Source organism: Sinocyclocheilus grahami, unplaced genomic scaffold (genome assembly GCF_001515645.1).
Source record: "Sinocyclocheilus grahami isolate Dianchi unplaced genomic scaffold, SAMN03320097.WGS_v1.1 scaffold300.1, whole genome shotgun sequence".
NCBI lineage: Eukaryota > Metazoa > Chordata > Actinopteri > Cypriniformes > Cyprinidae > Sinocyclocheilus > Sinocyclocheilus grahami.
In genome coordinates, this window is record NW_015505479.1 from 1,504,334 (window position 1) to 1,515,630 (window position 11,297).

The window sequence follows — 11,297 nt, forward strand, 5'->3', positions numbered from 1 at the left end:
ATAATAACTCATGAAGAACTAAACCGTTTATTAATGATTAATGCATTAGCAACTAATGATCAATCTATATGATTCATAGATTAAGAAGGCTAATCAATAAATTGTTATTAGTTAATTCTCTAATAACATATTATATTAACTAATGATGTGAATTCATATGCGACCCTGGACCACAAAACATTTTTCTTTTTAAAAATCTGAATAAATAAGCTTTCCATTGATGTATGGTTTGTTAGGATCGGACAATATCTGGCTGAGATACAACTATTTGAAAATCTGGAATCTGAGGGTGCAAAAAAATCTAAATATTGAGAAAATCGCCTTTAAAGTTGTCCAAATGAAGATCTTAGCAATGCATATTACTAAATAAAAATATATCCGTGCGACTGATGACTGGTCTTGTAGTCCTACGTCAGCAAATCATAAAAACATCAGTAATGGGTATCTTCTGAAAAGTTCTGTAAACCACACTTTAGTTTGGAGCAAAAAAAAAACATCTGCACAGGTGTTTTGTGTGTGTGTGTGTGTGAGAGAGAGAGAGAGAGAGAGAGAGAGACTAGAGGTTAAAATGTGCATTTGCAAGTATTTTTTTGCATATGAGCATGTTATGTGTGGCTGTGTTAATGTATCAAGTGTTAAATACATCAAATATTGTATATAGTCTTTTTCAATATCCTTTTAAAATGGTTTTGAGTCTCTTTAATCTGTTGGAACATCCATTTAGGAGAACAGATACAATTGTCTAGAAGCTTCGATGCACAATCATGTCACCGGTCTTGGCTTGATCAAAATATTTACAGTACTTCACTGAAGTGAAGAATCTGTGAGAACCACAGTTGGTTTTCATAGTATATAAAAAAAAGCATAAGATGGATTAAAAGTGTCAGTGTGCACAGTCATAGAACAGGCAATAAATATATACATTAAAATAGACAAGAGTGGAAAATACTGGCAAGCCTGCTGAGAATGAGTCACTTTTCTTGCTCAGTGACGGGGAGGCTCTTCAAGCAGATCGTTCGAGAAGCTTGAAGACCAGTGGGAAAAAGCTGCTCTTGAGTCCTTTGCATGGATGCTTCTCATGGCATGAGCTGTTGTTATGCTTTCTGCAGTGAAGAACATTAACACCATACAAGAGATTTTAGCATTCAGTTCAGTTCATTACTACAGTATGTTTACACCAGTAAAAGAGTGCATGCACGATCCAGCCGAGATATCTGTGACCCTGCAGCACAAAAGCAGTGTTGAGTCGCTGGGGTATATTTGTAGCAATAGCCAACAATACATTGCATGGGTCAAAATTATAGATTTCTCTTATAGATCAGTAAAGATCATGTTCCATGAAGATATTTTGTAAATTTCCTACTGTAAATATATCAAAACTTAATTTTTGATTAGTAATATGCATTGCTAAGAACTTCATTTGGACAACTTTAAAGATGATTTTCTCAATATTTAGATTTTTTTGCACCCTCAGATTCCAGATTTTCAAATAGTCGCATCTCAACCAAATATTGTCCTGTCCTAACAAACCATACATCAATGTAAAGCTTATTTATTCAGCTTTTAGATGATTTTTAGATGAAAAATTGGCCCTTATGTGTAAAAAATAAGTGTAATTTTAACTGTAAAATTGTGTAAAAATGCTAAGGGAAAAAACGGTTAATAAGTTAACAGTAAGTTCCCGTACTATATACACTGTATTTTTTACAAAATTATTCTGGCAACCACAGCTGCCAAAACTATTTTGTAAAAGCTATAGATTTTTTTTTTTACAGTGCACATATATATATATATTAGTGGATTTAACATCAACATTGAACATCTAATGTTGACGTTTATATGAGCTCATTTAGAAAGTAATTAGTAATAAGTAATGCAATACTTTTAAGGGAGTAATTAAAACAGTAATCTAATTACACTGTTGAAAATGAACAACTGGCAATTAATTACAGTAACTTACCCAACACTGCTAACAGCCAAGTTATTTAGAAACTTGCTGTAACGAAGAAGTGAAACAATGCTTTAACATAACTTTAAATTGTGGTATTTTGATGAACTTCTATCGGGTCATTGGACTGCAAAGCCTCGGTAAATGGAGTCTGGTTGATTTCGAGTCATGTGACTCCTGACATTTCAGCTCCACATCATTCACAAGTTTTAACATGTAGCCAACACAAATTTCACTCCACATCTGTGAACAGACTGTAAAGAACCGGTACAATAGGCTACTCGTTCATTTTCATTTGACAGAGCAAACCCCTTCTCATGCATGGACTGAAACAAACTGATGCGGTTTATTCGCGTTGTGCATCAGCGTCAATTAAACCAGAAAACTTAGTTTAGTGGGCTATAGAGTTTGGAATAGAGCGGGACTCTCTTCAGCTTCCAAATACGCGTCAACACGCGTCTCTGCAGCAATGTCACTGCATCTCCCAGATACACGAATGGGAAGTCTTCTTGCTGTTAATCTTTTAGTCGTGGTATGCTGTAGCAATGCGGTAACAATTCAGAAACCTGCACCATTTTGCCTCCTCATCAAATCAGAACGCGGGAGCTCTCAGGTTAGCTTTCTCATCCACTCACCGGACACTACAGCATCTCCTCTCTTTTACTGGAGCAAGTGGACATCAGAGAAACGCCTTGAAGGTTGTTTCATGAGTAGCGACGGGTCTTTGGTTACGCGTTATCGGTCACTCTGCCGTCAAGAGCGCGCTCGGGACAATGAGAAACCAATGCAGTTCAACTTTAGCGCGCTGCTGGAAGATGCCAGCCTGTGTGAAATGAACATGCATGTCAATTTCACTTTGCACAAAGAACGCGTAAATCCTGGCCTGCAGATGGATTCAAGAGCAAAAAGTCGCCATAAACGCGCATGGGTTTTGCCGGGAACGCTTTGGTGTGGACGCGGCACCAGCGCCAATGACTATGAACAGTTGGGTAGGTGTGCAATGTGCATGCATCTGTAAGCAGCCATTAGTCAGTTCATTTGGTGTAGAGTAAGCTTTTTCAAATATTAGTATATTATGTAGGCTATAAAGCAATTTAGTGAACTATTTTTGTTGGTACGAAATGAATCATGCATCCATCAGTCATTTGTTATCAAAATCTTTGATGGAATTAAAATTATTTACGATGAAGCATTTGTAAGAATGGTCAGTAAAGACAATGCACACGTTTATAACATAATATATAAAGCCTATTGCAAAGTTTTTACCGATATGAAAGTTATCGGCGTGAAAATAAAAATCAAGGAAAACGAGAAGACACAAGACAGAAATGAAATTACAAGCTTCATTAATAGCAAGATCCGTCTTTATTGCCGTTATTCGCTACGATTTTCCTGAGAGCGATCAATCAAAATGCAATTTTTGTGCCAAAGTGGGCGTGCATGGGTGGGTGAGGTCGACTGTAAATCTGTGAATGCATGGCGTTCACGAAAACATGCGGGAGGTCCTGCAACATAACCTGAAAATTACAGTTACGTAAATCAATATGATTACAGTGTGTGTCATAAAAGTAGTTACACGTTTCTGTGCAAAAAATCGCTGTGCGCTTTGCACTTGCAATTTCATGAACGATTTGTTTATTCAAGTTGACTGTATATTATCACAGAACCCTGTTGAAAAAAAAACTATAGACATCATCACTACATTTGTAAAGGTTTTGCTGGTTATAATGGGACTTGTGTTGGTTTTAATGGAAACTGTAATGGACCCCATGGGTCTCTGCTGGTAATTGGTCACCTTCTGTTGGTGGCTTGTTAAAACCAATAAATCCTAATGGAATATGTCCCAAAACACACTACAGGAACAATTTTTAATGGTTTTAATGGTTAAAAGTTGATGGTTTGTAATGTTTGTAATATACGTATTTGTAGTCAAGTGACCTTTATTTATTATAGCGCTTTTACCAATATAGATTGTGTTTACAGTACTAAATAGGAAAATAGTGTGTCAAAAAGGACAAAACACTCAATTTTCAGTTAAAGGCATCTTTGAATTCAGTGGAATTGTAGCAGAATTGTAGTGGAAACCATTAGAATTTTCTGTGATGGTTCTATTGTATTTTTCAGCCGGGTAATTACTTAATATTTGTTATTATTGCATTTAATTATTTAGTTGTTGTTGCAGGTATGTTTGTGCATGCAGACAGATGCTGTCGAGAGCACGATCACTGTGAGCACATCATCCGCTCGTTCTCTGTGAACTTCGGTGTGTTCAACCCCACTCTGTTCACGCTCTCGCACTGTGACTGTGACCGCAGGTGAGCACCGTCTCACATTCCACAGATGAGAGGCATTTTTAGCTCCTCAGGGGAGACTCTTTAGGGTCATAACTCATCCTTTTGTCATAACTCATCTTTTCTGTTTATTCATCCCGTGCATTTTATCTGTAAAACATTGTAGCCTACTGCGTGCGAGGTAAAGAATTTATCTTTGCCCACATTTCAGTGTGATTTTAAGGCCTTTCTTGTGATGTGGAACACTCTAAAGACAAATGTTTAGGCTCAAACAAAGAAAAAAGCAAGTTTGCATCAATGTTTTTGAGTTATGACAACGTATAATGAAATTATGTTAATAATAAGTCACTTAATTTCTACATAAACACGTTTTTCAATCATAAAAAGGTTTTGAATTAATTTTCCAATTATACATTTTCAGTTCAAAACTAGCACAGCACATTAAACTCAATAAAACTTAAACATAAAAGAAACTCTTTTAAATGCCAAACATAACAGCATTAAACACTAGCAGGTCTTTCCGTTTACTGAGAAAAAAAAACATATAAAATAACATTCATTTAAATATTTATTCTCCTTATCCATTGTAAAGCACATATGCACTAGAAATTCACTGCGGCATTTCAAAGTTATCAAGACAGTTTCAATACATTATTACAACTTCACACAATATTAAGCTATCAACATTAATATGTCAACAGAACTCATGCTTGCAAATTTAAAAAAGTTGAATTAAATTAACAAATTCTTTTTTTTTACTTGCAACCGTGCATGTGTTTTAGTTGTGGTAATAGATTTGAAGTTCTGAATGCACGAATGCAAATGGGACAGACTTTGACACTATAATGCAAATCATGTTTATTTCTGTCTCGTCTCTGTTAGATTTAAACAATGCCTTCTCAACGGTAATGACACCATCTCCAACATGGTGGGCTACAGTTTCTTCAGCGTCCTGAAGCTCCGCTGCTTTGAGCTGATCCAAAGGAGGCAATGCACACAGTACAACTGGTTTGGATTGTGAGTGCAAGAAATGAAATCATGCATTCCAGAAATGATGCTTCATGGTTTTTCCGCTTGCATCATAATTGTATACAATTACATAATTCACATCAAGGTCTACACTGACATCCTCTGTCTCGTCTCTGTTAGATTTAAACAATGCCTTCTCAACGGTAATGACACCATCTCCAACATGGTGGGCTACAGTTTCTTCAGCGTCCTGAAGCTCCGCTGCTTTGAGCTGATCCAAAGGAGGCAATGCACACAGTACAACTGGTTTGGATTGTGAGTGCAAGAAATGAAATCATGCATTCCAGAAATTATGCTTCATGGTTTTTTTTTTGCATCATAATTGTATACAATTACATAATTCACATCAAGGTCTACACTGACATCCTTTTTTCCCCATAGAATCATTTGCATGGCATCATTATAAGGTTTTAATATGCTCATAGTCATAGAGCAGGTGTTTTCAACATTTACAGAATCATTGATCCCTCACTCATATATAAAAGGGTTCAATTTCCAGCCTCTTCCAGTTTCTGTATTAACTGTGTATCCTGTAACAATTTTACTAGATTCATTGTCCAAGGGATTTGCTTATATTTGTTTGGACATTCTTTGATAATCATGGTGTTGAATTTTACTGCTGCTGGTAGGATGCGTTTCTCTATAATCAGGGCCGGATTTACGCATATAGGCATTCTAGGCACGTGCCTATGCTTGCTCGTCCAGGGAGGGCCCAAACACAATAAAGAGATAGGCCTATATAATATTTTTGTTATACTATTGGATATCTACAACAGTAAAAAAAACAAAACCCCAGAAGACATTGCAAATATAACAAATGATATGGTAAAAATGACAAACTATTTCCATGTCTTCCACCTTTTTTATGTACCGAAAACACGCTTTCCTTCTCCCGTTCTCTCCCACAGACGGGTTGGGAGTAAGTTACTTATATACAGGGCATAAGCAAATAAATCCTTGAGTCAAGTCTCATGTTGCAGTGCACAAAATTAAACAAGACAAGTCAAGGCTATGGCTAACCTCAAGCAAGTCGTGTTGAGTCCTGTGGAGAAAGTCACTGTCAAATTGCCATGCAGAGGTTACGTTTCCCAAGCAGTTATGAATTATGCTTTATTAAAAATGGGGCTTTTGCATCATTTTATTAGACATTATAAGAAATACTGAAAAATTAATTCCAGCAGTTTTGTGGGATGAGGAGTTGAAGACGCATAGTGCAAACATACATGATAGTGCAAACATGCATAGGAATTAAACAGTAGAGATGGAATATAACAGAAAATAAAAACAGAAAATTAAATAATGCACTATGTACAAAAGTAGAAATATAATGGGGAAAAAACACGTAATTGTTTAAATGAACGTACAGATATGTTATTTGCAAGTTTACAAATGTACAATTTTCAGATTCTGTGTATAAATGTGTCTGTTATGCCATATTTTGTGTTTATTTTGTATCCCAGCGGAGGTCCAAACAACACTTTTTTCGGAAAAGTTACACATCTCCATTTGGACAGCATGTAGTACTTTGTAAAAGAAGAAGAAAAACAAGATCCTGAACAACTAAATAGTTTTTATAATAATCTACTGACAATAAACAGTGATCGAATAATCAAAACATTCTGATCATGAGCAGAAAACAAAGTCACTATTATGGTGTCTCTGTCCTGTCCATCCACGCCAGAAATCACCTCTAAATAATTTTCCTAATTTGAACAAATGCCGAAATAATGATTTGAAATGTAGAGGGAAAACATCTTGTAGTGACATGTTTATGTTGTGCATCAAAAATGCATCTTGAATTTTCCCCCATTCCACTGCCATCCATCTTGCTTTTTGTTTTTCTGTATAAATAAGTGCTAAATGAATATGTTTATGTTTGCCTGCTGCTGGTGCTTGCATCTTGCCGTTTTTTTCAGCGTCTCATGCATGAGCACAGCGAATTTAAAAACACGTCTCAAGACTTTGCCGTCTTTTCTATTCATCAGCACCGCAGCTCTGCAGTTGGTTATTATTATGCAGCTATTGTGGGCCGTCTTGCGATTTTCTTTTTGTGTGGTCGAGCCCTTATGCTTGTCACTGGGAATCAAAAAAGAAAAGCTCATTCCAGATGACTGACATCACATAAGTTACTGGTATTTTGGAGCTTATGTGCGACTAGTATCTTAAAGAAAATAAAAATGGGTAGCTATAGCTTGTGTCTATCCAACAATTTTACCAAGATTCTTATTTCTTCTTTCTGGCAAAAAGTCTAAAGAAATAATCCTAAGCACTGCTTGAAAACCCTGGTCTTGTTACTCCATCCATTTTCTATTCTATTCTGAGTATGCTTTTAGAAAAATGTTGACAGCAATATGTTTTATTTTGTCTATAGATACACCTCAATGCATTTGTGCTGTAATGAGTTCTTCAATCTCTCCCTGCAGGTGCACAATGGTTGAGATTGCTCCTGTGGCCGTATGGAAAGATTCAACACCGTACAATTCTACCAGTCTGACTAATGAGAACGGCGGCACCGTTGACCTTTCATGCAATGAAGCGCCAATCAAACGTTCACACAGCGGCAAACAAAGAACCTCTAAACCGAAACGAATTCAACTGACAAAGGGCCGAAAAACCTGCGCTCCAGTGGACTACGCAAAAGGGGAAACATTTCAGCTGAGTCAAAAGTTGGTGAGCCGAATTGAGAAACAGAAGAAACTACAAACAAATGGACATCGAAAAGGAAGAAAGCAGTCACTCGTTTCCCAAAGGAAGGCATCCAAAGAGAAGAAAATGATTACTCAGAAGTTCAGAATGGAAACTACTCTTCAAAGCACCCATGGGACTCCAAAAGCAAGTGTCACTCACTCACCTTCAACCTCATCTAATACGAAATTACTCTCAGTGCACAAGGCCACTCAGTCCAAACACATGTCTGTAACTAAATCAGGAGCAAGGACACTTCAAAATAAGAGAAAAAGAGGTAAAAAGAAAAAGAAGGAAAAACGAATTAAATCCCCAAAACAATGATGAGCGAAGAGACAAATCTTTAAAGCATGAAAAATAGATTCCCTTTCATGGGAACTTCGAACTGCGTCCTCTAGCGGTCGCTATGAAGAAACCTAGAGGACGCAGTGTCTCGTTCCCTACTCAGGGAACCATGGTTACATAAGTAACCTGAGACGTTCCCTTTCATGGGAACTTCGAACTGCGTCCTCTAGCGGTCGCTATGAAGAAACCTAGAGGACGCAGTGTCTCGTTCCCTACTCAGGGAACCATGGTTACATAAGTAACCTGAGACGTTTTTTAAAAAAATATGCATAAAGCCACAAAGTCACAATTATCAAGCCTTGCTCTTTTAATACGTACAGACTTTAGTGACTTTTGTTGTTTAAGCAGGTGTTAATACAATTTAAAAAATGATACTAAGCAATGATATTTCATATGTTTTTAAATGTATAGTTACCAACAACCTCAGTATATGCACATACACGCATTCGCATGCTATAATGCTGTGATTAATAACAAGCAAATGACTCAATGAATTGTAATTGCTTCTGGACTTAGTTTGCCAATTAAAAATAATGTTAAAGTGAATGTAAGTTTTATTGTATCGGCACAATTTAAACATTCCTAAAATGAGAAAAAGTCCAGACGGTGGTGGGCGACACTGCTAAACTTGTAGGGCTGCATTTGAACCACGGCCCAGATTTGGTATTTTAAAATGAGGCGTTTAAGAATATATTAGCTCAGTAATATTACCAGTATACCAATAATCTAACAGCTGCTACAACAAAAGGCTTTTAGGTAAACTGTGAAATTACAGAATGGGTTTTGGAAATACATTAATGCACTCTATGTAATTCTGTGATTGTTTTTTAGTGAAGACAAAAGCATGGCATATATTGTCCGGTAACGCTGACTGTCACACCAGCTAAACAAAGCATTCTGAAAGCAACAATGCAAGCATTCTCTTAAAAGTTAAGATATTGAACAATGACGCAAGCAATAAATTACACACATCAATTTACAGCTGAGAATACTGCACTCATAATATGAAGCCAGTCCAAAAAACTGCATGCTTATTTTCTCTAGCAGTGTTTAAGTTTGTTGCTCTCAGACCCAGAGGCACATAATCCTCATTTAAAATAATAGTTGTATCCTCCTAAAATGTCAATATCATTATATTTTTGTTTATATATCATTATATATTTATATTTACTGTTATTTGTTAAAAAAAAAAAGAATGTAATAAAAGAGTCAAGTACATAATGAACGTGATCTTGAAAGGTTGAAATGTGTTCTTAAGAAAAGGGCATTTATCATAAACGCCAAGTCAGGGAAAGGATGTCACATTTTTATTATGCAGCTTGCCAAGTATTAATTAATTACCATTTCTGCAATGGATTGATCAATCTATGAAGTACATGCAGCTGCTGGAGCCACGTTAACTTGGCATGAATGTTAATAATATACTGTATGTTCTCACCCACAAAATACAAAAAGAAAATTAAATAATAATGATAAAAATAATCACAATCAGCCAAGTAATATAGTTCCTAGGCCTAATTGTAGAAACCTAGAATATTAATATACTGTAGAATTCAACTGATGTTGTGTTAGGACCAAAAGTGCTCGTTTTTATTGAAATTATTACAGACCACTGTTATAAAAGTTGATATGAAGCATGAATAAATCAAATTTGTATTAACATTATTACACAGGGACAGACATTTCTGAAACATCTAAGATGCTCATATTGCTGTCACTTCTCCAAAAACCAGTTGAGGTAACATTAAACAGCCTTGCAGCAATTCCTTCTGCTAAAATATGTGATACTTTTGATATGCTGTCTGACAGACACTTGGTATAAACTCGACTACTGTGAGCATAATCCTCGCCTGAAGTGTCAGGAAATAAGTGCTGCTGCAATTTACTGCGGTATGCTTGGTATTACTCACACAGCAGGATAAACACTTTCTTCATTTGAACTTCTCGCCAGATGGATTTTCTGAAAGACAGCATGATGATAACACCGCAGTATTACATTCAGTGATCAGCTTCATTCCTTTACTGCTGTAGAACGAGCTCACAAAATGTATTACAGCCTCAAAATCATCAACATCATCTTTTTCAGCTTTTAAACCAATTAAACCTAATTTGATTTAGCAAACCCATTCCATGCATGTCAAAAAGTCTTGTCAACCGTGGTTCTTCTTGCTGAGACTTTCAATTGGTCTGGTGGCTCTCCAGTGGTTTGCATCAGGACCCAGATTTTGCATCAAATAGCGGCCCAACATCAAAATCAACATTTATTTTTTAACTTACAGAATGTCAACAGAAATCTCTTTAAAATCAAACATTTTTAATAGTAACAATCTGCAGACCAATAGTATTTACAAATATTAAAATGAATGGAAAAGTGTTCGTTTTGGTTTCTAATGGTTTCATAACTCATTAAATGCTCTTGTATAGTTTTGTTGCTTTTAGTCTATGTGTGTTTTCCTTCAGGTAGGATATTGTGGTGGTGGTGGGGGGGTCTTTTTTTTTTGTCCAATCAAAATTTTCCCAATGATAATGATCCTCCCCAAAAATACCTGCAACCTAATTGCAAATTAAGTAAAAAAATCTCTCAATTTTTAATGCCCCCAAATCAAACGGTCACACATAATGCTCACACTTCCACAAAGCCACTATTTTGAAAAAAAACTAAAACTTAAATTTTGGTTGGACAATCCCTTCAAGATGGTATTAAACGATTGTGTGTTTAATGTGTCTAATCAAAATGCTTTTCATTTTAAGTCTCAGCAATAACTTTTTCAGTCATAGCATGTCAGCAAAAAGGGGGGAACAGTTTTCCAGTAGCACAGTGTAGTAATAAATTATCAGACATTATTTAGAACACCAATACAAATGGAAATTGACTTCTGAATAAGACTAACAATATATTTACAGCTCAGTCTTTTACTTTCTTTGTATTTAACCTGTTGTTCACACGCCTGATGCAACTCCAGTTGTTGGTACTCAAATCTCTGCTCTACTTGAGTGAT

At 36.1% G+C, this 11,297-nt stretch overlaps 1 protein-coding gene across 1 annotated transcript; it reads left to right on the top strand.

Annotated features, from left to right (window-relative positions):
* The first annotated feature begins 2,444 nt into the window (after positions 1 to 2,444).
* LOC107601155 (group 3 secretory phospholipase A2) lies at positions 2,445 to 8,277 on the top strand. The gene is made up of 4 exons (XM_016293212.1): positions 2,445 to 2,937; positions 4,131 to 4,263; positions 5,122 to 5,256; positions 7,692 to 8,277. The coding sequence occupies exons 1-4, from the start codon at positions 2,445 to 2,447 to the stop codon at positions 8,275 to 8,277; spliced, it is 1,347 nt and encodes a 448-aa protein (XP_016148698.1).
* The last annotated feature ends 3,020 nt before the right edge of the window (positions 8,278 to 11,297 follow it).

Bases quoted from the DNA above. Each gene is read 5' to 3' on its own strand.
- LOC107601155 (XM_016293212.1), top strand. From the start codon at position 2,445: ATGGGAAGTCTTCTTGCTGTTAATCTTTTAGTCGTGGTATGCTGTAGC. The intron at 2,938-4,130 runs GTAGGTGTGCAA...TTGTTGTTGCAG, and splicing joins CAATGACTATGAACAGTTGG to GTATGTTTGTGCATGCAGAC. The intron at 5,257-7,691 runs GTGAGTGCAAGA...CTCTCCCTGCAG, and splicing joins CAGTACAACTGGTTTGGATT to GTGCACAATGGTTGAGATTG.